At 39.3% G+C, this 27,544-nt stretch overlaps 1 protein-coding gene across 1 annotated transcript in view; it reads left to right on the top strand.

The window, feature by feature from the left end:
• LOC111148008 (neurexin 1) overlaps positions 1-27,544 on the top strand; it is a 1,160,981-nt gene that overhangs the window by 575,990 nt on the left and 557,447 nt on the right. The window contains 3 exon segments of the mRNA XM_022504343.1: positions 19,874-20,047; positions 25,015-25,041; positions 25,955-26,074. Of these exon segments, the coding sequence (XP_022360051.1) occupies positions 19,874-20,047; positions 25,015-25,041; positions 25,955-26,074 (321 nt within the window).

Genomic DNA, 27,544 nt, shown 5'->3' with positions numbered 1-27,544 from the left:
TTCTCCCACTTAGAGATAATTTCTCTCTGTTCCCTGCTTTCTCCTAAACTTGGCTTCTGCCTTGTAGCTTCAAACTATTGCTTTTGTTCCTGTGCATTACCACTTTGTCTCTTCCTCTCTCTCTTCATCTCACTTTCAAGTTCCCCCAAAGACGTGGTCTCATACAGTGAGTGGACCTTCCTAGAACACAAGTCCATAGGCTTTTGCCCCGCTGTTCTGGGTTAGGCTTACTTCTTCAGGCCAAGTAGCCGTACACACAGAACTAGATTTGCATTGGCATAAAACCCGAACTTGAAAGATGATCTCTGGGAAGGAGGTCATGAGCTTGAAGGCTCTGTGAGCTTCTTAAAAGGGAGCGGGGGTGATTAGTTTATTTAGAAGGGCCCTGAGTGTCATGCCGGAGGTGAGGAAGAGGGAAAGAAGGGGTTTCAAGCAAGAGGGTAGAGTTCAATCTACAGTCACTCCTTGGGCTTCACTGCAGAAGATGGGGGCAAACTGGAGAAAAGAGACCACTTTGCAGGCACAGTACAGAATAGAGACCATCAGGCTCTGAGTATGTAAAAGCAAGACTTGACATCTGTTATTCTGTTTCCCACACAAGAATTGAAGGACAATTAGAGATATGAAATAATTGTTTCTCTCCTGGTGTCTCCAATGGATTCCCAGGCTTTCCAGATATCAGTCTAACTCTGGTCTCTTTACTGCAAAGCCTTTGTGAGTGTGTTCAAATCTCACTGTCACCCCTACTCCCCATGAGACATCTCCTCCCCATGCCCAGTTGTCTTGGACCTCCTCTTTGACCTTGGGTGTGAAAGTCCCTCCTTCTGCTTCTATTGGACCAACTTAGACAACTGAACAGACTGTAAGTTCTTTATTCCCAGTCAACAATTCTGCTTTCTTTGTACTCATTGTACTTGTTTTGGAGTCTCTTCCACATTGGGCATAGGTTTTCTCTGTTTAAATTTTTCTACGCCGTCTAAACCTATTATTTGAAGTTTACCTTCCCACCATTAGGATCATAGGAGCTTAGAGCTCAAAGTAATCTGAGAGACAGACTGGTCTGAGTTGTTTCTTTTACAGATGAGACCATTGTGCTCAAGGGAAATGTGCCAGCACCACCATACAGACAACTAGTGTTTCTAGATCTGGTCTTCTAATTCCCAGTTGAACACTTTTTACCACAGGCCAGGGAAGACAAGTTTTATTGCTCATAGCAACTCGGTTGGCTGCAGGTGAAAGCCTGGAGCAACACGGTGAAAAGAAATCTGAGGACTTCTATGGTCTTTTTGGAGAAGATTCTTCATGTGGTCGGCCCTAGGCTCAAGATGGAGACTGGTGGTGTGTTGCCTTTTTATTTCTGGGGCAACTTTAAAGGCCCCAATCCTCCCAGGTTTCAGTTGCTTTAGGGCAGGTGATACAGGTGCTTAAAGCCCCGATGCTGGTTTCGGCTTACCCTTGACACTGGTTGAGCTCTGACAGTCACAGGTCTTGGCTTGTGTGCTTGGAATAGCAGAGAAGAGGTCTGTTCCAGAGAAATAGCCTTTCCCGGTCCTCCCATGGCAATGTGTGAGGTCCCGGAAACCTGAACCAAGTGCTCAAATGCCTTTTGGACAACGTGCCCATTTACCATGTCCCAACAGGACAGTGATTAGATAAGATGAGCTTTTACAGCTGGTGACATTTATGCTGTGGAGGAGAATGTGCCTACAGGTCCTGAGGTGGGTTCTTAAGGGTCAGCTACTGCTCGTAAGACCGCACCTCATTGTATCTAGGCCTTCAGTGTTCATCTCTTCTTCAGGGAATGCCTGGCATGCAGTTGAGATGTCTTTTTAGAAGTTGAGCTTCTTGGTCAAGAGCTCCCGGTGTCAGAGCCATCCGAGAAGCCAAGTTTGGTAACACTTCTCTTAGCGAAGAAGTACTTGGGTCTTCAGAGTTTTCATGGGCAACCTCTTTTTTTTTTTTTTCTTTTTTCTTCTTTCTTTCTTTCTTTTTCTAAAAGGAGACTTAGACAAAGGTCTTTGGGGGTACAAAAAGCATAAAGCCATTGAGACTAACTTAAGTGAAAAAAGGAGAAGTGACTCAATGTATATCATTCAAGGAACCCAAGGGCCAGAGAGAAAAAGTTTATGGCTAGACCTCATGAAAGCCATATTTGGGAAACCTGTCAGCAACAAGCCAGCATCTTCACTCTCTTAGTCTCCTCTGGGGCTGTGACTTGCTTTCTCTTTTCTCTTGGTTTCCCCAAAAAATCCTCCTTATTCTCCCTCTCGGCACACTGGCTTTCCCTGCTATCACAGGCATTGGGAAAGGGACCTGGCTTTTCACCCCTGAGCAATTCAGATACCCACAAGAGGCTCACTTGAGTTTCAGAGTCCTAGTGCCAAATTCTTGGAGAGTAAGGTTGATTGGAACATAACATCTTCTCTGTGACTAGAATGAGGGATGGTAGGAGGCAGGGTCATACTGTAAAAAAAAAAATATGAATTCTCTGGATTTGTTGGAAGAAATATTTGAACACACTACTTGGGAGTCTAAGTGGAGCCATCGAGGGCTCTGAAAGGTGATCTATAAGCTCATATGCAAAAACCAAGCTGGTGAGTCTGTGTTGTTCTGGAGCAGGGGTTGAGGGTCAGAGCTACAGCCATCAAGATGGTAGAAAAACTCGATTTTGCACACCACCAAAATGTTCATACGATTAAATTCATAAATGCTTGCATGGATAAAATTCTCCTGTTGGTGGAGTGAGACTGTTGATCTGGAATCAGAGAGAGCACATGAGATACAAAAGGCAGAAACAGAAGTCAGAGCCTTTTTGGATTTTGGGAAAACACAAGGGAGAGAGAATGCTAGATTTTTATCCTCTGCGAAATTGGAAAGATTTAAACCAGGCAGGCTCTTCTAGATCTATAAAGGACAGAGCAGCCATGGCTGACTTGTGGGTAATATTACATTTGTTCCTTATAGATCTCAAAAGTAAATACCACTGTTACTTTCAGCCGTGGTTCCATTTAGTTAGGGTTTAGTAGTAATGTGGATCTAGCCCTCTTCTACTGTGACCCAGAGATCACGGTAGTTTTCAGTTTCTCCTTTTAATCCTGAATAATTCCTCTTGAGCCATGGTTCAAAATCAGAACAGACTGGAAAGTGAGTTGGGCTTAGGACAAAGATACCCCTACCACTGTAGAGATGCTTCAGAGCCATTTCCACCATCCTGACCCTGGTAGCAAAGCACATTACATTTTTCATGCTGCCGTGCTGCTGAGGGCCTCATGTTTTTGACACGCTGGAGGTTACCTCCAATACTACTTTGGAATTGCATTAGGTCTATCAGGCTTTCTTGTTAATGTCTCATTAATGTGGTTTTCTCTTTCTGCCTTTAAAAAGTGTCCTTTCTTGACTTCTGTGGTTAATTACTGTGTTTTTTCTTGAGGATAAGCAAGAAACAATATAACATTGTAATTAAGGACTCTTGCTCTGGGGTCAGAAAGGCATAGGTGAAATAGCATCCCTTCTATTTATTTTATGTGTGTCCTTAGGCAAGGCACATCACTGTTCTCTCCATCATCACGTACCCTTTGCAAAACATCAGCTGAGAGGTTTACAGAGACGATCTCTTCAATTTTCATGACAAAGTGGCCAGGTTGCCATACTAAGCTACATGTTACAGATGATGAAACCAAGGTGAGGTTTAGGGAGGTTAAACATCTCGCCAAAACAGTAATGATAATGATATTAAATATTAAATAGTTATAATAATTATTTTAACCTTTTCTGAGGGCTTATCCTATCCCATGCACTGTTACAAGTATTTCACAGATGAGATCTCATTTCTCAGAACGGTTCCCCAGATCAGCCAAAGTGTTCTTTGAAACTTGAGCATTTATAAGAAGAGGGGATTTTATAAGGTTCACCTGGATATGAAGGCATTGACAATATTTAGGCCACTTTTTCCAGGTTTCTTAGAGGTTGCTTATTAACATTCTTAGGCAGGCAGCACGAGGCTCCCCCACCTCTCTTGCCCCCTACCCAGTCTGGCTTCTTACACCCACTACTTGCATTACCCATGGCCGGTTCCCCTTGAAGCCCCGGGACTGGAAAAAGACTTCTCCAAGCCCTTTAAGGTCGTGTGCTAATGTACTCTAGCTACAACACAGCAGACCTTTGGCATTTATAAATTGGACACGCATGGTTCAATCTTTTTTTGATAAGCTTGATGTTCTGAGAAAGAATTATTTGTTCTTTTGCTGGGATACAAGTTTGAACCATGCACAGCAACAGGGTGATATGCAAAACTGAATATTTTTATGAAAGAAACTGTCTTCTGGCCTAGCATTTGTCTTTGTTCTCTGTTCAGGGATGTATAAACCGCCTTCATTAGTGCCATCAGCATCATAATTAGTGACTTATTAAATAATGTCATTTATTGAGTACCTTTGTGTCACACACTGTATTAAGGGCTTAAATGTGAAATCATTAAATTAAATAAGCATGATGTTCAAATATAATTAAGCTACAGTATTATTTTTTACCTCAAACTATCACTTCAAAATGTATTTGTACCATATACTGGCTAAGAGGAAATGTTTGGGCTTACTCTTAAGACAATTCTATGATCATTTTACATCATAGAAGTTTTTAAAAAATTTTTTTGCGGTCAGGAAGCGTTGGGTTGTCTGTCTCAAACTCAGATTGTTTTATCTCTATTGTGTTGGTCCTTCAGCCAGGACTTAAATTTTGATATTCTTTTTCATAGGTGTGGCTTCTTAATCTTTTTGTTTGTTTTTTGTAAACATTTTATTTATTTAACAGAGAGAGAGAGAGAGAGACAGCAAGAGAGAGAACACAATCAGGAGGAGTGAGAGAGGGAGAAGCATGCTTTCGGCAGAGCAGGGCGCCTGATGCGGGGCTGGATCCCAGGATTCCGGGATCATGACCCAAGCTGAAGGCAGACGCTTAATGACTGAGTCACCCAGGCACCCTGTGGCTTCTTAATCTTTACAACAGTTAGATGAGTGAGATGTTAGTGTTTCCACGGTACAGAGGAGAAAACAGAGACTCAAAAAGGCTGAGTGAGTTCCCTAGAAATAGAATTTGAACCCAGGTTTGTGGAAGTATTTAAATACTACTATGTGTATTTGCCAACACATAAGATGGAATTTCTTCTGAATGTTTCTAGTGAAAGATACTGCTTTTTTAACACTTAGGGTGAAATGTTACATAGTAAAGAAAAAATTCCCTCTTCCATATAAAACTTCAAACTTACACATGACTACGTTTTATAGTGCTGAAAATTTCACTTGTGGTAATTATAGGAGAACTAGATATTTCTACTTCGATTTTCCACATGTTCTTCCCACCCATATGCTTGCATAGAACCTATGTATTGGTTCTAACTCCTTAGCATCTGAAGTCTTTCTCAAGCATTATAACTAACAATTTTTTAAAATATTTTATTTTTATTTATTTGCCTACACAAGTAGGCAGAGAAGCAGGGAGAGAGAGGGGGAAGCAGGCTCCCTGCTAAGCAGAGAGCCCAATGCGGGGCTCAATCCCAGGACCCTGCGATAATGACCTGAGCCGAAGGCAGAGGCTTAACCTACTGAGCCAGCCAGGTGTCCCATAGCTAACAATTTTAACTGTTGAATGTTCTTAACATGTATTCTATAGAAATTTATGTTTATGGGTACTTAAAACCAGGCCCAAGCAAATTAAGTACTTGGTTGGATGATTGGACATTGGCTGATCAGTCTTTAGCCAGTACCAGTAGGCTGTCAGTCCGTTCTATTGTTAAGCCCTTCCTTGTGCTAGCCTTTAGGGAAGGTTACCTACACCTCCCTGTTCCCCTTTTTGTCACTGTTGTTAAGTATTTGCATTTCTCCTTAAGAGTAATTTAAATATTGGAAAAACAAGTTATTTGGAGATATGCAGTAGGGAATTATAGTATTCCAGTGAGATTTTATAACCTGATTGAAAATATTCCATCTTCCAGGCACAGAAAGAATCCCTTCTTTGAAAAAAAAAATGAAAGAGAAGTTTAGATACTTAAGAAAAAAAAAATTAAGAGTTTTATTTGACTCTATAAAGCTCATGTATTTTAGAAGATTTTTTGGCAATGTCCATGAAGTTTTTTTGGTATACTTTATATCATTTTTGTCCTTCTGTGCTGTCCAAAAACCACCGGTGGCTTTACCCTCTTTTATTCTGTATATCTTACTTGAGAACAGATGTCATTTTTTTGACCTGCATTAAACAGGCCATTATTATGGGAAAGAGGTGTTCTTCTAAACTTACCCCGTATAGCACTAGCTCTTCCCCACCCAAAATAACTGTTCCTTTATTTTGAAATAGGAAAAGAAAATTTCTTTGAGTTAAGGAAAGTTATTTTGAAAAAGAAAGAAAGCCAAACTGTTATACAGAACCACTCAAAATCTTAGGAAAGAGAAGATTTGCATAGGTCCTCTTAGTGGTCCCTTAGTTATAAGTCTGCGTTAATTTCAGGAACAGTCGTTTCTAAACTCCTCCACCTGTTCTATTCCTGTCACTGGGATGGTTTTTAGCAAAACTAGGAGGCCGCATAGTGTAGTGGGAGAAGAGGTAGCCTGGGGGTTGGAGTTTTTCCTTACCTGCACACATGGGGTTAGTAATAACTTCCTGCCTATCGGGAAGAGCTGGTGTGAGGATCAAATAGAACAGGAGGTGGCAGAGTACCCAAACCGAGGCTCTGTGCACGTTTAAGGTGTGACATTAGTTTTGGGATGGAGAACCTCGGCAAGCCACGTGCGGTCCCAGACAGCATCACACGCTGAGTGAGAAATGAAACAGGAAGTGGTGACAGGACTGTCTGATGCTAAAAGGATGTCTGAGGTAGCTACACTGGCTGTCAATCGGATGAGGTACAGGAAGAATAATGATACTATCTGAACTGCGTTTTCACCTACAGGCCAGTTTACAAAACCACAAGACAAAGTGAGCTTGGCATGAATTTACATGCCTGAACTCGTACCCCATCTGCCATGGTGTCACTGGCGTAGAGTGGGTTTAGAAGAAGATGGATTGCTACACACACCTCCGTAGCAATTCCATTTTATTATTTCCCATTTAGCATGCCCACCAGCTTTCCCTCACAGTCTGTTGGCCAAACACACAAACAGAATCTGTCTTCGTGTTGTAAGTTTTGTAATTCTCCTTTTAAAACAAAAATTCTTTTTTTGGTCAAGTTTGTTTTGAAAATATCAGATAGAAACAAAAATTTCAGAAAGGCAAAAGCATTATGTGTCCTGTTTATAAACATAATGACAATATTAACTCTTAATGCTCACTACAAGGAAAACATTAAAGTCTGTATGTAAACTTGATCAGAACCCCCCCAACACACCACACACAGACACATACACCTGTCATACACAAGTATTAAGTTTGGCCACTGAAGAATGCAGGTGTCCTCCTTAACTGTTGGTAGGAGGCAGCTGAAAAATAGCAGCCATATCTAAAAATCAGATTGGGGAGTCCTAAGAATTCTACCCACTCGTCAGGATTGTGATACCTAATATTTGTGTGGAAGCAAATTGATTTTGTCTTGAGGAGATTACTTTGTTAGCCTGCAGTTGAGCCTCCCGTTGCCCTGGGCATCTGTGTTAGTGTGCACGGACTCGTGCTAACATTTATTACTGTTACTTTCCTCCACTGGCCAAGATACTCTCAAACATTCCTGTATTTTGGAATAGTGGAACTATCCAACTTGGCTACTTACCACTTTTAATATACAAGTGTACAAACCAGTTCAGAGTCAGTGAACGTCATCATAGTTTCAGTGGACCTGTGCTTGGAATCAGGCCCTGCCATTTTCTGGCATTGTGGCCTTGAACCATAGTGTCTTTGTGACATGACTTCAAGATAACTGTTACTCCCTTTTGTCACCCAACAGGCAAAAAACCAATGAAACTTACATGGCCAAGTACTCACTAAAGTTTAGAATACTGCGCCAACATCAGTCGTTGTTTTACTCTAAAATCATGGCTCTTTTCTGGTTTTGACCATGGCAGTGCTTGGGACTCAAAGCAATGGGGAGGCTCGCTCTCTCACTCAGACAGGGCTCTACATTTAAATTCCGTTGTCTCTGTGACTTTTGTGAAATAGAGAGTCTTTTTAGCAAAAGCAATGTACTGTTGGATGTGGAGCCTGCTGTAGGATCAGGAATCCCTGTGGCTGGCAAGGAGCTAAGACGTAGTAGCAGCAGACCAGAAAGGCTCTACTCCTAGAAGTCCTTGAGTGGTGGTGGCCCAAGGGCTGCATGGAGTGAGACCACAAACTCATAGTTAGTGCACATTGGGATGAAGAGACTTCCCAGGGCAGAGCGTCAGGAGTCCACAAAGTTAGCTTGGTGCTGTTCTATGGTCACAGATAGTAAACGCATGCCGCTCTGTGATGCCAACAGGGGAACAGAATTCAAGAGTCTGGCGAAATAGTGTAAAAGGTCCACAGTGTGAAGTGTACCTATAGAGGCCACATAACTTAGATCATATGTTTTTAGGGAGGAACACAGAGAATGACAGAATAGTCAGAGACAGAATGAGGCAGAGGGCCAGGGTGGGCTGGAGTTTCATTTCCCACAAAGATTTTTTCAATTATTTTTTTAAATATTTTATTTATTTTTTTGACAGAGATCACAAGTAGGCAGAGAGGCAGGCAGAGAGAGAGAGGAGGAAGCAGGCTCCCTGCTGAGCAGAGAGCCCAATGTGGGGCTCGATCCCAGGACCCTGAGATTATGACCTGAGCCAAAAGCAGAGGCTTTAACCCACTGAGCCACCCAGGTGCCCCAATTTTTTCAATTATTTTAATGGCAAAACCCTCCTGAGGGGCTTCTCATCAGCACATGTTGATAGCCTAAGCTGTTTCTGTACTTCTGTCTTTTGTCTGCCTCTACCTGCAAATAAATTCAATATATGCTACTTAAAATGGATCATGGATTGGGGCACCTGGATGGCTCAGTCAGTTGAGTGTCTGACTCTCGGTTTTGGCTGGGGTTATGATCCCATGGGTCATGAGATCAAGTCTGCCTCTGGCTCTGTGCTCAGATTCTCTCTCTCCCTCTTTCCCTGCCCCGCTCATGCAAACCCTCTCTCTCACTCTCTCTCAAATACATAAGTAAATCTTAAAAAAAAAAAAAAATTGATCATGGATTGCTGTATTAGAATGGAGAAAAAAATGTCACTGCATTGAATTCTCTTCATGAGTTGGATGGCTTCACTTCTGTGTTCAAGAAAGGAGTCGGTAGAAGAAAAATTCCCCAAAATTAACTTCATTATTTCTTAGGTGGAGGGAATGAGGGGTGAACATGACTGCTATATTCATATAACCTTCACTCTGTCTTTATAGTTCAAGTGATTATTTAGTGAGACCAATCCATCCATTCATCCAGTTACTCAGTGATTAATAAGGGAAAATGAGAACATAAAGATGCTTAGCGCAGAAAGGTGTACGAGGGGAAAGGTAGACAAGAACTGGAAAAATTTTTTTCCAACAGAGGGACAAACGTCTGAAGTATTAGCAAAACTAAGTCATCAGTTCTTGGCAAGAATTTAAATGAAAGGCATGAGATCCAGAATACAGTGTGAAAATGATTCTGAAATTTCAGTTTGGATAGCAAGGAGATGAGAAATGTGAATGCTGTAAACAGGGGAGTCTAGAAGCAGTTTCCTAGTGCAAGGGAGAGATGATGGTTTGATATTAGGCTGAGCTTAGAAAGCCAGGGTGAGCCTGAAGATAATGGGTTTACAGGTGTTTACTACAGAGGTAAAGTCAGGTCGTTTTAGGACTAACCCTTATATATCAAGAAAGACTAAGGTATAGAGAAGTTAGGGAACAACTAATAAACCAGACTGGTGACCACTGAGCATCCCCTCAGCAAAGAGTTTCTAAAATTAACCCAGCTTTTTAAAGAGACCTATAAAAACACAGATCTTGTGTCAGAGCAAAATACCTACTTGAATTAGTAACTTTGACTTGAGTGTTGAACATTTGGGGCCCTCTGATCTTAGATGGGGTCTTGGTTGGTCCTTGTTGTTCAATCCCATGTGTGGTTTGTTAAAAGTTTGCATTTGTCTACTCTTAAGCCTTAATGTGTTACAGAAATATTAATGACTCCCAGGCTTTTACCTTCAGTAATTTAACATAATTCCTTTAAGTAGTCAGAGGAAATAGTGACTTTAGCTTTCTTCCCAGAAAACAAAACAAAACAAAACAAAACAAAAAACTAAACAAACCATAAAGTAAATAAATGAGTGTTTGTTCCCTGGGGATTAAAAATGATTTTTCTTCTAACAGGGCACACCGATTATAAAATCAGGTCTAGATTTAATTTGTCAAAGAAAAGCCTGTATTAAGGTATATGGTCAAGATCTGACTTGTGGATGTTCGTTTGCAATGTGCAACAAAAGATTAAAATTGAAGATAATGATACAAATTTGGGGGCAGAATTCCCTTGTTTCCTGCTGTAAGGGAAGACACGTTTTGCGCAGAGTAAGTCTCAGATATTAGCCTGGTGTGATTGCTCTTGTTCTACCAGCCAGTCACAGTAAGAATTGAAAGGAAAGTTAGACTTGTGCTCCAGTTTGCTGTCCAAAGTCCAATCCTGTCAAAGAAAGCTTCCAGAATTGTACTTTCTCCAGTCCAGCCAGCAGGAAAGAAAGGCAGTTGGTATTACTTCATCTTTCCCTCCCCCCAGTACCACTTACAAGAGATTACGAGAACCTTCTTAAGTTTCCCTAGAGTTTTAGCCATCCAAATCTACAAAGCACTTGTTCTTTTTAATGTATGCTCTTTTTAATTAAAAGAAAAGTGAGATGTTTAAGAAGAACCAAAAAGAAAAAAAAAAGATTTTATATGAATAAACAGGAAAGCTGAGTCAAAGAACTAATTATACCTTGGCACTTGCATTCTGCTGCTGTAAGGCAGAGCTTGGAGTCCTCACTCTAATTGCCGTATGCTCCCTGTTTTAACAAAAGAGAAAGCATCGTACACCACTTCCTTTACCTGCTTTTGGTTGATGGCTCCCAAGCCGTGCCTTCCTGCCTCAGCTCTCTTCCCAAAGATCCTGGTTCCTATCATCTGATCCCTATGGATCACTCCTACTCAAGTTCCACATGTTTAGTGTTAAATGCAGTTCTCTCGCTTCTGTCCAAATTATCATTGCTTCAAATTCTGTTGTCTCCTAGTCTGCATGACCTATATTTTTGGATTTCTCATTGTCTTTTTTTAAAAACCAATAGTCATAAATTCTATGGCATTACTCAATAGACTTTGACTTTACTGATCCAACATTATTTATCGTGGCTCCTTCGGAAACTCCTGCCTTCCAGCCACGTCTGGCCTTTTATACTTTCCTGAATGCTGTATTTATTTTATATGGGCTCTTCTCCAGTCCTGGCACTACGTTTATGCTCTTACAGAGTAATGTATCCTACACTTTCTTCTGGTCTAAAGTCTTCTGTGATGCATCACGTTACAATCGAAGTCCACATAAGCCTTTTATTTTTTCTGATTTTATAAGGTACATTTAGCTTGAATCTTTGGACCTGGCCTTTGGGCTTTATAGAATTCTTGTGTTTCCTAGTCTATTTACATCAGATTAAAAAATATTTATCAAGTTATCGTCCTCTCTTGTTACTGGGTTCAGGCAGCTGAGTTTGTAACAGAAAACTTTCAAGGAGCCTCTTGAGCTTTTTTTTTTTTTAAGATTTTATTTATTTATTTGACAGAGAGAGATCACAAGTAGGCAGCGAAGCAGGCAGAGAGAGCAGGGGAAGCAGGCTCCCTGCTGAGCAGAGAGCCCAATGCCAGGCTAGATCCCAGGACCCTGAGATCATGACCTGAGCCCAAGGCAGAGGCTTAACCCACAGAGCCACCCAGGCACCCCGCCTCTTGAGCTTCTTATAGCAAAGGGCAAGGGGTACATCAAGTACATACGTGACCACAGGCTAAATGAAGTCAAATAATACGTAAAGTTGATGTCTTGTCATTCCATTTATACTAGAATCAAGGAGACAGCCTAGACGTCTCATTCTTCTGTTATCTCTTAACTACCATCAACCTAGAATGAGGTACACTGTAGTAGTACAGTTCTCACCAGACCTACATACATAGTCATGCCAGTAACCCTCGTGTGCGGAACGTGTGTCTTCTACCTGCCTCTCGCATGCCTTCACTGTGATCCTCACAGACTTGGGAGGTAGGCGTTTCACATGTGAAGACTCAGACTCTGAAAGAAGTTACGTAACTTAATGTGCCTGCACTAAGACAAACAGTAAGTGGCAGGGCCGAGGATTATAGCCACAAGTAAAAATCCTGTGCACAATTCCCTCCTCATTACTGCACAACTGCTGGGGTGTGGCTACCTGTGTCACCACCTCCGAACCTTCCACAGATAACAGTCTTGAGAGAGTGTGTGTGTGTGTGTGTGTGTATGTTGCACTAGTCTAAAGGTACAGGTATTTTGAGATTTCTTAAAAAAAAATATGTTCCAAATGCTTGAGGTTATCTGGTTTTATGCATGTTCTTAGCATCTCCTGGTAAAAAAATGCCCCAATTCCATGATTGCCTTGTCATTGCATACATGGCCTACTTAAAGGATAGGAATAAAAATCAACCCTTCATCAGCTTGGAGAAGGGGTAACAGGCTGGCTTCAGGTCTGTAGGAACCTGTCCCTTATTAGATGTCTATCCTGGCTTTTGTTCACACACAGGGTCATTAAAAAGCATATCTTCCTTCCCATGCACAGAATTTTGCTGGCAAGATCCCGTTAGTGCTAATGGGTCATTTTAACTTCCATCACCTCCAGGATCAAAAGGAGAAGCTGCATCTTTGATGAAGTGCTAATGCTACCTGGGGCTCGGGCCACTTAAGGGTTTCCTTTGTTCTTTTCATAGGGCAACCCACTCTTTAGACCACTCTTTACTATATGAAGAGTTTATAAAGACAGTATTAAGTAGTGGTGCTAAGTGCAGCTTCGGTAATGCAACTAAGAATGCATTCCCTACTTATAAATCAAAATCTCACCCACCTTAGTATATGATTGAGGCTTGTATCCTGCACTACTTGAATCAATATTTTGTGCTCTTTAAGAACACAAGGGAAAGATTACTACTTCTTTTCAATAATCTCTGAAAAGTTCTTCAGGCACATATGTTTGGCAAGAGGGAAAAAATAGGATTGTGGCAGGAAGCGGGGAGAGGAAGTAAGTGCTTTTTAGAATTAGCTCTCTCGCTGTGTTTGCTTTAGCATTCTTTCTTGGTTCTTTTCCACGGTGACCTCAGTCCATCAGGTGGCTGACAATGTGTATTGAATGCCCCCTGTGCTTGGAACCCAGTACGAGGCACTGGGGGAGAATGTGAAACGAAGAGAAACACAGTCTGTCTCTTCCAAGAGGTTGCAGTCAGAAAGAGGAAGGATGGTCAGCAAACATGTAGTGCCCCATACATAACTTTAAGTATAAGTTCTACCTCCAAAAACGCCAAAGCAGTGCCAAGAATTCTTCATTTAACTCCCCTCTGTTCTCTAACACGACATCCATTAGGCCTGGAAGACAGATGAAATTTTCTAATGAATTTAGTTCGACAAACGCATGGAGGGAGCGTCTCCTTGCATTGATGTGTGACACGTAACAGTGTAAATCTCTGCCCAGAATTTCGGAAGTGCAAGGAGGGTAACTCTATTTTTCTGTAACTCACCTTGGTTTCTACTTTGAGTTCTGATTCTTCGAGTTAGTGAAAACGTACTCTCAGGCAATTTTAGTTCCCTTATTTTCCAGAGATGGTGTCTAAATTATTTGGGGTGGGGGGCACTTCACTGTACCAATCTTTGGGGTGATAAAGACTACACAGGAGCTGGTCTCGAGTATTTTCTCTGCATAGCTCAGGTGCCCACTGCATTGCCAGCATCTTCATTCTTGTGTGCATGACCCATTAAGGTCATTCTTTTTCTGTTTATTTCTGTGTAACTCTGGGAATTGCTGTGTTGCTCCCATACCACCATTGGAATATGGAGAGTTCTGCAAGGCTGCCTAAGTTCCTAGCATATCTAACTCTGCCATGCACTCATCTTTTCCCAAGGATTTCACTGTTGCCTCTGGGTTTTCTGGAGGAAGTACACACAGATCAATAGCATTCTCTAAACTTACCTGAAGTTTTGACCTCCACCAGGGCTCAGTCCTTAAATTACAGCACTAGGTCCCCTCTTTAGTATTCATCGATGACTATGCTCACATTTCTTTTCCTCCAGTTTTCTCTCCTGCTTGCCTCATGAGGGGCAGGAAAGATTTATTCTTCTCATGTAATTGCTCGTATATTCTGTCTCTTTCATTCCTTTAAGAGTCTTGGCTTTTAGGACTTAAATGCAGAAAGATAATTCAATAACTTCGGTTTTTGATTCTTATCCTTTCTCTGAGATAATGAAAACACAAAGGCTTTAAATTAAAGTGAAAGGAAACACCAGGGAGAAAAAGGAAATAGGGTGAAAAAAAAAAAACCAAGATATTTCAGAAATAGTATCTCTTCTCACATGACAACCATGCTACTCTTTAATATTAAGAATATGGTTAGAGGAGCAAGATGGCGGAGGAATAGGAGACCTAAATTTTGTCAGGTCCCAGGAATTCAGCTAGATAGTATCAAACCATTCTGAACACCTACAAACTCAACAGAAGATGGAAGAAAAGAACAGCAGCAACTATGAACAGAAAAGCCACATGCAGAAAAGTGAATCTGAGGCATTCTTTGGGAAGATAGATGGCAGGGGGAGGGAGCCTCCATCCGCTGGTTACCAGCGAGTGATAGAGCAGTGGTGCACAAATCAGAACTTTTGGAAGTCTGCTCCGTGGAGGGACAACACTCCAGTGGCTAAGCTGAGGGTGGAACCCCCGCTGGGACAGTGTGGTCTCAGGACCCTTGGGGTCACAGAAAGACCAGAGATGCCTGAGTGCAGCAGAGCTCCCAGGTATTGGAGCAGGGAGGCTGCCTGCAAAGATGGAGCTAAGGAGTGGGCTTTTAACTCAGTGTTGCCATAAACTGTGATCTGTGGCAGTGTCAGACCACTGCTATTTGAGCAGGGACCCCACAAGTGGCAGAGTCGGAGAGACCCTTCCCCCACCCACTTCCTCCACCAGGAGGAGTGGCATGGGAGTGTGCAGCAGGAATCTGCTGGGTTTGGAGACTCCAGATGGGGCCATGCACCAGAGGTAGAAACGCTTGGTCACAGGCCGGGTGAGCACAGACTGTGGCTGGAGACCAGGGAGACAGGAGCGATTGACTGCTTTTTTCTGAGGGCTCACTGAGGAGTCGGGTCCTGAGTTCTTGGATCCTCCAGACCTGGAGATTGAGAGGCTGCCATTTTCATTCTAATCCTCCAAAGCTGTACGGAAAGCTTTCAAGGAATAAAAACTACTGAGCATAAACCAGACCAGATTACTTAGCCTGGCCCCTGGTAAGGGCAGTGCAATTCCACCTTGGGCAAAGACATTTGAGGATCACTGCAAGAGGTCCCTCTCCCAGAAGATCAGCAAGAACATCCAGCCAAGACCAAGTTCACTGATCAATGAGAACTGCATATCTTCAGCCCTAGGGGAACACAATAGGTAGAATTCATGGTTTTTCCCCCATGATTCTTTAGTCTTTCAAAGTTAAAATTTTTTTAAATTTTCGTTATTTTTTTCTTTTTCTATTTTTAAAAAATTTCCTCTGTCCTATTTTAACCAACATCTTATCATATCAATACCTTTTTAAAAATTTTTAAATTTTCATTTTTATAGTCATATTCTATCTCTTCATTATATTTAACCTTTTTTTTTTAATATATAGAAGTTTTATTTCTTTAAAATTTTTGGATACAGTTTCTTCTAACAGACCAGAATATACCCTAAATTTAGTGTATGGCTTTGTTCTAGTCTCCCACCTAATCACACTCTCTCCCCACATTTTTTTTTTTTAATTTTTTTTCTTTCTTTTTTCAGCCAACTCCTACCTTATCAATTCCTTTTTAAAAATCTTTTTTTAATTTTCATCTTTACAGTCATATTCCATCCTTTCATCATATTTACCCTTATTTTTGAATATGTGTTTTTATTTCTTTAAAATTTTGAGAGACAATTTCTTCTAAAAGACCAAAATAGACCCAAAATCAAGTATGTGGCTCTGCTCTATTCACCAGCCTGATTATATATATATATATATACACACACACACACACACACACACACACACACACACACACACATATGTTTTCTTTTTCCTTTCTTCCCCCCACCCCAGTTTCAGGTCTCTTCTGATTTGTTTAGTGTATATTTTTCTATAGTAATTGTTACCCTTTTAGCATTTTGTTCTCTCATTTGTCTAGTCTTCTCTGGACAAAATGACAAAATGGAAAAACTCACCTCAGAAAAGAGGACAAGAGACAATACCAACTGCTAGGACCTAATCAATACAGACACTAGTAAGATGTCAGAGACAGTACCAACTGCTAGGACCTAATCGATACGGGCATTAGTAAGATGTCAGAACTAGAGTCCAGAATGATACTACCTGGTAAAGATACTACCTGGGCTTGGGAAAAAAGCATAGAAGATACTAGAGAATCCCTTTCTGGAGAAATAAAAGAACTAAAGTAAATCAAGTTGAAATCAAAAAGCTATTAATGAGGTGCAATAAAAAATGGAGACTCTTACTGCCAGAATAAATGAGGCAGAAGAGAGAGTTAGAGATATAGAAGACCAAATGATGAAGAATAAAGAATCTGAGAAAAAGAGAGATAAACAACAACTGGATCAGAAGGGGAGAATTTGAGAGATAAGTAATACCATAAGATAATACAGTATTAGAATAATTGGGATCCCAGAAGAAGAAAGAGAGAGGGGGCAGATGGTATATTGAAGCAAATTGTGGTGGAGAACTTCCCTAATTTGGGGAAGGAAACAGGTATCAGAATCCAGGAGGCACAGAGAACCCCCCTCAAAATTAAAAAAAAAAAAAAATAGATCCACACCCCATCATCTAAAAGTAAAACTTACAAGTCTTAGAGACCAAAAAAAAAAAAAAAAAAAAAAAAAATCCTGAAAACAGCTCAGAACAAGAGGTCTGTAACCTACAATGGTAGAAATATTAGATTGGCAGCAAACCTATCCACAGAGACCTGGCAGGCCAGAAAGGACTGGCATGGTATATTCAGAGCACTAAATGAGAAAAACATGCAGCCAAAAATACTATATCCAGCTAGGCTGTCATTGAAAATAGAAGGAGAAATAGAAAGCTTCCAGGATGAACAAAAACTAAAAGAATTTGCAAACACCAAACCAGGCCTACAGGAAATATTGAAAGGGTTCCTCTAAGCAAAGAGAGAACCTTAAAGTAACATAGACCAGAAAGGAACAGAGACAATACAGAGTCACCTTACAGGCAATAAAATGGCACTAAATTCATATCTTTCAATAGTTACCCTGAATGTAAATGTGCTAAATGCCCCAGTCAAAAGACACAGGGTATCAGAATGGATTAAAAAAAATGAGGGGAACCCTCCTACATTGTTGGTGGGAATGCAAGCTGGTGCAGCCACTCTGGAAAACAGCATGGAGGTTCCTCAAAAAGTTGAAAATAGAGCTACCTCACAATGCAGCAATTGCACTATTTGGTATTTACCCTAAAGATAAAAATGTAGTGATCCGAAGGGGCACGTGCACCCGAATGTTTATAGCAGCATTGTCCACAATAGCCAAACTCTGGAAAGAACCTAGATGTCCATCAACAGATGAATGAATAAAGAAGATGTGATTTGCACATGCTTACACACACACACACACACACACACACACACACACACACACAATGGTATATTATGCAGCCATCAAAAAAATGAAATCTGACCATTTGCAGCAACGTGGATGAAACCAGAGGGTATTATGCTAAGTGAAATAAGTCAATTAGAGAAAGACAATTATTATATGATCTCACTGATATGAAGAATTTGAGAAACAAGACAAAGGATCATAGGGGAAGGGAGGGAAAAGTGAAACAAGACAAAACCAGAGAAAGAGAGACAAACCATAAGAGACTTTTAATCTCAGGAAACAAACTGAGGGTTGCTGGAGTAGAGGAGGGTGGGAGAGATGGGGTGGCTGGGTGATAGACATTGGGGAGGGTATATGCTATGGTGAATGCTGTGAATTGTGTAAGACTGATGAATCACAGACCTGTACCCCTGAAATAAATAATACATTATATATTAATGAAGGCCAAAAAAAAAAAAGAATTTGGTTAGTAGTCAATAGATGTTTATTTAAGAGGTAGGGAAAGTAAATGCATTCAGTACATTTCGTACAAATTATGCAAGATCAGTGGCACCCTAGTGTACTCCCTAGAGCTTTAGTTAATAGGTCAGGGACTTAAGTCCTCAGTTTCTAGGGCTAAATGACTTTAAGCAAGCTCACTTTATATCTCAGTACAATTCAGGACTGTTCTATCTGTGGTTTCAGCCTACTTACAATCTAGTTGGTTAGCTTGTCACCGTTTTGCAGATGCTGGCAGAAGACACAAGCTTTCTGGGTCAGAGACCAAGAACTTTATCACTCATGACTCAACAAACAGGATGAGCATTCATTTGGGTATCAGTTCTCCTTTTTCCTCAGTCACATGAAGACAACACAGAGGGACCCAGAGAAACATTAGAAATGTAGGAGTTTTATGTTACATTGGGGAAAAGTCATCAGGTGGCATGAAAGTTAGGATGGTTAATGTGAGAAAGAAAATTCAACGACAATGAAATGTCAGAAAAGCAGTTTGCTCAACAGAGTGTTTAGCAAAGCTTTTAAATACAAATGTATATTATGGAATGTTGGGGTCACCATCCATATCTTCTGCATTGATTGTTTACTAAAGTCAGTGAATTACATCTACTCAGTGCCATACAGGTATGGCAGATAGTATTTGATAGGAGGTGAAATATCATCAAATGTGGGTTGCAATCTCTCCTTGTAAGTAATGGTCCATGAAGTTGGGAAATCTCACACCTCGAGACATGAAATGACAAAGCAGACCAAAGTGTTCCATTAGAAACTGCAATAAAATTAGAAAGAAAAATAATCGATAACTTGTTAACAGATCCCAGAGTAGCATAAAGAATTCAGAGTGGTATAACTTCACCTAATTTATATATATATATATATCCATATATATATATAGGCATATATATATATAGATATATATATATGCCTGAAAAAGGATGTAATACTCAGACATATGCAGACTCTTATGGGAGTCAGTGAGTGAATACTATAGGTACAGGTAAGGATAATGGACATAAGCCTAGTGAAAAAGGTAATTGTGGACCATAGAGAGAATTTGTTGAGCTTCTGATGAACTGAAAGACCCAGAGTTCTCTAAGCAGAAGGTTGACTGAGTATCTACTTCCTATTTTTACTGTAGTGGATAGGTCCTGTATTTTATCTCATTTAATTCTCATGAAAACCGATAGAACAAATTTTATCATTCATGTTTTAGAAACGAGGTTTTTAATGATCAGAAAAACTGGGGGGAAAAAAAAGTTAAAAGCCATAGAGTTGGTAAATAACCAGGCTCAGATTTCAGTGCAAGGTTATGCAACTCCAGGGCCCATATTCCTTCCGCTTTGCTACACTGTGTTGTGCTTCTTCAGTTCTCTGTGGAAATAGCTTCTAGAAATGTCTTCAAGTGCGGATCTGTTTTACACTTTTAAGAAAATGTCTAATTATAAATTGACTTTTAAAATGAATTTAGTTAATTTAATGAAATATAAACCAAACTATTTTCTGTCCTACTGTATGACAAGTTACTTTTGTAACTTTTGATCTTCCCACAGGTGACTTGTATATAGGAGGAGTGGCTAAAGAAACATACAAATCTTTGCCAAAACTCGTCCATGCCAAGGAGGGCTTTCAAGGCTGCCTGGCATCAGTTGATTTAAACGGACGACTTCCAGACCTCATCTCAGATGCTCTTTTCTGCAATGGACAGATTGAGAGAGGATGTGAAGGTACTAGATCTTTGTTATCAAACTCTAAGTAATTCTAATTCCACCCATAAATAAGAACAAATCTCTCTAGTCAGCAAAATTTATTTCTGCCAACTGTTCAAACCCCACCATAGGGCTTAGAAATCCTTGTTTGTGCTTTTCACGTTTCATCATATAAATCTTAAATTTTCTGGAATGTTTGCAAACCTACACTAAGGCCTTATGTAAGATGGGGGCTCTGTGTATGGATCTTGTTATTTTCTCCTTTGCATTTGATAGTTTGCCTAATTAGTGTGTTAATCAGTTCTGCAATGCTTGCTTTCTAACATTAAATAGATATCCTGTTTGGACTAAAAAAAGTAGATTTGCTCCAGCAAGTGTCAATCATTTGAGACTATTTGTTTCAAATCTACATTCAGCAAGATATAACAGGAGAATAAAGTTCAGGTATCCATTGTCACATCACTATTTGGTTTGTATCTACCCAGCACAAATTTCTTCTGTATATCATCAGTTTGTTTTAGCAAAAATTGGTTTCTTCTTTTACCAAAGACTAATATTCCTTACTTGAGAAATGTGCTCAAGTATCTTTCTGTTCTTTTGTGCTATCAGACTAAGATCTGTAGGAGTACTTTTTGATTGCTACATTCATTTTAGATAATTTTCATTTCAACACCTCAGATTATTTGAGCCAATTATCCCTCCATAAATGTAATTTAATCACATTATCCTAAATTTTGGGGCTCTGAATGTGTTGCTGCTTCTCCTTTAATGTTGAAAACAGTTTGGGCTATTTTGAAAATTTTAGATTCATAAGGAAATTTTATTTGGGAGAGGCAAAGAAAGACATGCAAATTCCTATCCCCCAGGAGACTATGACTCATCTCTTCTCGGCCAAAATAATGCCATTAGATTTAGCAATTACCTAAGTACGTGGAGGTTTATGTTTTGTTGTTTTTTGGGTTTTTTTTGAACATACATTTTTTTTTCCTCCACAACATATATTCCCTTGAAAAGTCAGGTAAAATTTAAACTGTGATTAAATCCTGCCAGAAGATAATGCTATTTAATAGAAGCCTTTGTTGAATTTTTTTATTGTTATTGCTATATTTATTTTCTTTATTTCAAATTTTGGTATAATACTTGTAAAACAAAGAGAACCTATTTTCTCCATTTACCAAAGGAAACAAGATCATTAAGTGAATAATTACTTTTACTGGATGGTTATAAGGATGTGGCTCATAACTTGGATTCTTAGAGGTGATCTAATCAGTAAGAATATATACAGTAGAAAAAGGGGAAAAAAGTAGTACAAATTGCTTACAGTACTTCCCCCCCCCAAAAATAGACCTTTTTACAAGTTGCTTGGTAAATGACTTCTCACCTGTGAAGAGATACTAGGAGCAGATGGACATGTTCACAGCTAAACACCCACAAGACGGAAAAACAAACACACATGACCCCCCAGCACAGGCACATAGGTGAGGTGTGTGGATGGGTAGAAGGGAAAACTAATGAGGGGAAGCTGTACTGACCAAAGAATATTTGCAGAAATGATATTCAGTTTTATTTTCTAACATAATCTATTAAGCAACTTGGTTAAGATTATTATACATCCTCCTGGGTAACAAATGACTATTCGAACACTTGAAATCATTCGGTAGATAATGACATTGGCTCCTTCCCTACCTTATCTAGGATGCTTTAATATCTGAGCTTTAATAATTCTTAGCCTCTTTTTAACCCCCCCCATTTTTTTTCTTAGAATGTTACCGTGTCCCTGCCTTTCTGCTTTGACACTTCCCTGATTTTTTTCATTCCAACATCAAGTTTAACAACTTTTAATTTATAACTATTTCTGTCCTCTGCAGTTCTTAAAAATGATCTCAGATATACAACTCATAGGTGCAATGGATGACATATACATGTTTTTAGGATTAGTGATCAAATTCTAGACATTTGATCAATTCTCTCTCTAAAGACAGTTGTCTCATGGAATTTTAAATCCATATCACATTGGAATCACTAACTTTCATGTTAATAGAAATTCTGTAAATGTGACAATAACCAAATAATATCTTTCAAGATTTTCTGTCATTCCTATCCCACAAGACCCACAAATCTCTAATCCCCTTTCATGTAGAAAGTTCTTGGTCTTTCCTAGTAACCACTTGCTGCCTTCCATTTTTAACTAATTGCATTTGGTAATCGCTGCTTTTATTTATATAACACACTAGCTAGGGAAGAAGCTTGCCTTGTCCAAGTCCCTTCAGATGAATGTTTCTCAAACTTGAACCAGTATCCGAATCTCCTGGAGAATTGTTAAAACCCAAATTACAGAACACTCCCCTCCAGGGTGGCTGCTTCAGCAGGACCCTAAAGTTTACGTTTCTAACACATTCCTACAATGATGCTGATACTGTTGTTCCAGGGATCACACTTTGCAAATCACTGCTAGGGTAGCATTTCCCTGCTTGTGTAGGAGACAATAGAGACTGGCAATCAACCAATAATCTGGCTTAGTTAAACTCAATACCAAGTCATGATAAGTTTCATATATAAAGTCAAGGGGGAAAAATTAATTCACTCTTTGCATAGTCTCATACCATTCAGCCCCAGAACTATTATAATAAGGTACAGAAATACTTAATTATCAAAGTTACCATTGATTTAGCACCAGTGACAATAAGTTTACACAGGCTTTTTCGTTGAATCCTCAAAACTCTGTTTTGAGTAGTGCTGTTTTAGGTAGTGCTGACTTTTTTTTAGATGAGTAAATTGAACCTCAGAGATGTAAGGTGACCTTCCTAAGGTCACACAGCTCGTACGTGAATGATGGAAGCTTTGAACCCAAGTTTGCCGTACTTGAAAGTCCAGGCATCAAAACACTTCCCTCTCTTACTTCTTTGGTTTCCAGAGATTTTAGTTTTACCTTCACTTCTTTTCTTCTTCAGACATATCCTTATACTTAACCACTTAATACAAATGTCCTTGTGGCTTGTTCCCAATTTTATTCAGTGATAAAATAAAAGGAACATTGAATAACTAAAGGGAAAATAAATTCAGGGCTTTGTCTTGCACAAATGCCTGTCAATGTTTAAATATTGTTCTAGAAGGTGAGTATTTTGAAAAATGTGTCTTGTCAGGCATAGCATGCATTCTCCTGTAATACCTGAATATAAAAAGACTGTTGTGATAATGAAAAAATAATAATAGTAAAGCATGTCTTTATGCTCACATAAAGGTTTGGCAGATACTCTAGTTGCTGTTCTACCCCATGGACACATTTGTCTTTAGGATTGCAGTTTTGCCACTTTTAGAATTAGTATTATGTTGCAATTGTATTTCTGATAATTTTTACAAAAATAAAAGGACGATAATCTGGCTCTTCATCCGTTCCTATTCCTGTTCATAACCTCTGCTGGGCAAGAAAGGGAGCAGCCACGTACTGATAACCAGCCCCCAACCCATGCTGGGCACGCACTACTCCTGACTCCTGCGCTTGTCCCACAAGAGACTGTGCGAAGGAGTATTGCTTTAAGAGTTGTTTGTTGTTTTGTTTTGTTTTCCAAATAAACAATAATTATTTTCAGTCTCTAATGCAATTGGATAAAGATCATTAGACCACTTAACCTTGCACAGACTGGAGGAACCACAAAAACTAAGCTGTTTAGTGGTTCTTCGTTCTTGCATGAGATAGGTGGGAAAACCTGTTATATCCGTTCAGGGCTTCCAGGCCTGGGAAATTATTATTAACAATAAAAACTATTATTACCGTTGCCATCAGTATACCTATCGTTGCCGTTATTCTATAATTCATTCCTACAATGTTAGGGTTTCTTAATTTGTGAAAACTCACATAGGTTAGGTTAAATTCAATAGTATTCTATGAGGACTCCCTTTACTGAGAAAATTGTAATGGAAATACCATTGTAATGAGTATGTTTAAAAAGACATTTTACGAAAATGTTGATTTACACAATGGCTAATTACAGGTCATTCCCATTTATTCGCTAAAGTAGTTACCTCACAGGCTCTCAGTGTTAATAGAATCTAATAGGGCCGGTATCGTTTTTATATTTTCATAAAAGCTATTGTGTTGACTAGGAAATATCTTCAGTTTTCTACTCTAAAGCTACTCAGATGGAGTGTATTCCCTTTTTAACCTTCTCTAAGGTAGTCCTTATGAGTGAGGTTCTATTGTAATAAATATTCACGGGGCAGTTTAGAAGAGTTGTAGGGAATTATGAAGGTAGGGAAGATGCTGACATAACTCTGAAATCCTTGAGTGGTATAGACCCAGCCTGCTAAGAACAAAGACAAACACGCCACACTGAAACCTTGTAGAGGGATTTTTCTGGTACGTGGAATGGCGCTGCAGTCTGCTTCTTCCATCCCTTACTTCTCTCATCTGCCCAATGATGGATCTAGTACATTCTGAGGGTTTGGCGTCACTCTCAAGTCCAGCCGTTGGCAGCGAATGGCTGGCATCCCAGTTTCAAGCTTTAATTGCAATTAAAGACAGAAAGACGTAGAGGGAAAGAGAAATGGAGAGGGATAACGGGTCTGCTAATGACCGTGGTCTGCACTGTATCCGCACGTGACAAATGGTGCCACATGTTCCAAATCACATGTTCCAAATAAGCAACGTGGTCACTTGGGTGATGCATTCATATCTGTCTAAGAGAGGAAAAAATACAAAAGCTCTTTTAATTTCTTTCATTACATGTCATCAGCTCAATTAACCATTATGTATATATACAAACATAGAAAAATTCTAATATATTACCGCTTTCTCATTTTTGGCTTCTCTTAAGATTTATGGCTGTTAGTATTAATTTGTTTGCTCTACATAGCATTTTTTCCTCCTCCTTTACAACAGCATGCTTTTTGAATCTGAACGTTCTTCTGTGTTTGCCCCATTTTGGTATTGCTTACTAACATTTAATATATTTTGCTTTTTTTTTTTTTTAATTTTGCTGACAAAGTTGCATTGATGAAAGCTGACTTGCAAGGTAGATAGCCCCGTGTGTAAAGAACAAGACTGAAACCCCCTAATACACAGTGGAAAGCCCAAAATAACGTTTTTTTATATATTTTTGCAGTAACTGTTGTTTGGGTTCAAATTTAATTTTTCCCCTTCTTGAACATTGTGCAAGAAACCTCATTTTATAGCCTAGTTTGCATAAAGGCTTTCAGTCTTGAATATGTTTGTATAGTGATTGCCTCTAGTGCTTTGATCATCTTTTTTTTTTTTTTTTAGTTCTTTGTTTCTCAGTGTTCTAGTTATGATTCTTTAGAAATAGACTAGAATTCTTTTTACTCGTATGTTAAATGGGGGCATGTCATTTATACAGACTTTTTCATTTTCTGTTTAACTGCATGGATTGTTAAAGCATGTGAATTGATACTTGCCAACATACCTATCTAAAACACCCAACAACCATAACTTTATCCATAGTTTGCGCAGGGAAACTTCTACGGCATTTTGCATAACTCTTTTCAGTTACTTTGCCAATCTTTATCTCAATTTCATGAAGCTCTAGTCTCCATTTCTCATGGTGTCTCTATTCATTGGTTAGAAGTTAAGGAGATCCATGCATTTTTCTAAAATCCAAATGGTGATAGAGAATTACTAATGATGGAAAGAGATTACTTGCAACCATAATCACACTAGAAGCTATGTGCTTGCTTTTACTAGTTGTTGTTTACTATTATAGTGTATTTTGTCCTATATCTGAAACTTTGGAAACCTTCCTATTACTGCTTCTCTGTTGCTAATTCAGGTGTGTGAACTAGAACTTTCAACACTGGTTTGCTCATGTAATTTGAGGTGTTGGCAACTACTATATGTGACCTAGCTCATGTATGAAGCACTTGTGGATTTTGTTTTAAAGAACCCAAGTTTCTTTTGGATTGTTTTTGCAGGACCCAGCACAACCTGCCAAGAGGACTCCTGTTCTAATCAAGGCGTGTGCTTGCAGCAATGGGATGGCTTCAGCTGTGACTGTAGCATGACTTCTTTCAGCGGGCCACTCTGCAATGACCGTAAGTACCTCTCTGAGTATGGACTCAGATGGTCATCATTGCTTCCAGTCACTGTGTGATGCCCAGAGTCTAAAACTGGGGGGTCTTTATAGTATCTATGAGCTAAACTGTCACAGTGAGGAGCAGCAGTTTTCTACAGAAAGGGCACTTTTGCAATACTAAAGTCTTAATCAAGGATGCCATTAGCTAAATGCTGTGATATGGTGAGCGTTTGGTTTGCACCTGTTTACTGTAATTTTTTGAATTGCTAATAATGGTCACCTTGTTGAAAATACTTTTTTCATTTCCTACATATGACAGTCCTCCCCTGGTTTTTTCAAAAGAGATTTTTTATTGCTTTATATTAAATAATATTTAATTCCAGAAGATTATATGTTGAGGGCTATAATTTTTGTGAAAGGTGACATGTCTCATTATGCTTCCCTTTCTGTATCTTTTTAAACCCATATCTGCCTTTTGCTTTAAAAAAACAATGTTTAAACTCTGTCCTTCAAGTACTCTATCTTATATTCTAGCCACTTGTGGATTTTTCCTCCTTTTAGTCTCACAATATAAGCATGACTCAGAAACACAGCATTCACATTCTATCATGGAATATCTGCTCGTACCTAATCTGTATGGTTGCAGTAAGAATGTTAAGACTGAATTAACTGGTATATAGAATAAAGTCCTATTTCTTAACTTTCAAGTAGACCATGCTTTACAGCACTATGTCAACATGGTAAAAGTATTTTCTACAAAACAACAAATTCCACTATATTGAGAATATATTTCAGGAAAAGCCTCCTGCTTATGAAGCAGAGTGCATAATTTATATTATAAATGAAATAACGTTTAAGGAAAAGCTCTAGGATGCAGGATGCTGTGATTGAAGTTCTGGGTTTGGGGACAGAGGCTGGACTTGAGTATAGATTTTAAGGAGGATTAGAGTTTGTTCACTTTGACCTTTGTCTGTTTGAGACTCTCTTTTCACCCGCACATATGTGTATGGCATTGTTGAAGATGAGGTCAAACTAAAATATTCCATCGAACTGAGTTTAGGAATATAGTATAACTCACCAGCTATCTTCAAAATTTCTCTTCAAAACATTGAATATAGGTATAACAAGCAATTATTACAAAGTAAAATATTGGAAGAGATCTGTAAAAATCGTATCACCATAGTTGGGGTAATATTTTGTCTTCATCCTACCAGCAACATCTTCCGTAGAATTAACGTAACCTTGAAACATGAACATGTATTCAAACCATCATACATTTGCACAAACAGTAACCCCAGTTGGGGTTCTATAAATAATCTTAAATGAAGTCTCAGTAGATACTTTTTGTATTTCCATGTACCTAAAGCAAAGAAAATAAAAAACCTTATATATGCTTTTAATATATGCAGATATGTATACAGAATAGTAACTTTCCGCATTTACTCCTGCCCCATAGAAAATAACATAAATATTTTCAAGGACAACCAGA

Source organism: Enhydra lutris, unplaced genomic scaffold (assembly GCF_002288905.1).
Source record: "Enhydra lutris kenyoni isolate GAN:26980312 unplaced genomic scaffold, ASM228890v2 scaffoldscaffold18, whole genome shotgun sequence".
Lineage (NCBI taxonomy): Eukaryota > Metazoa > Chordata > Mammalia > Carnivora > Mustelidae > Enhydra > Enhydra lutris.
Note: the sequence above shows the minus strand (reverse complement) of the source record. Positions and strands in the feature narration are given on the sequence as shown.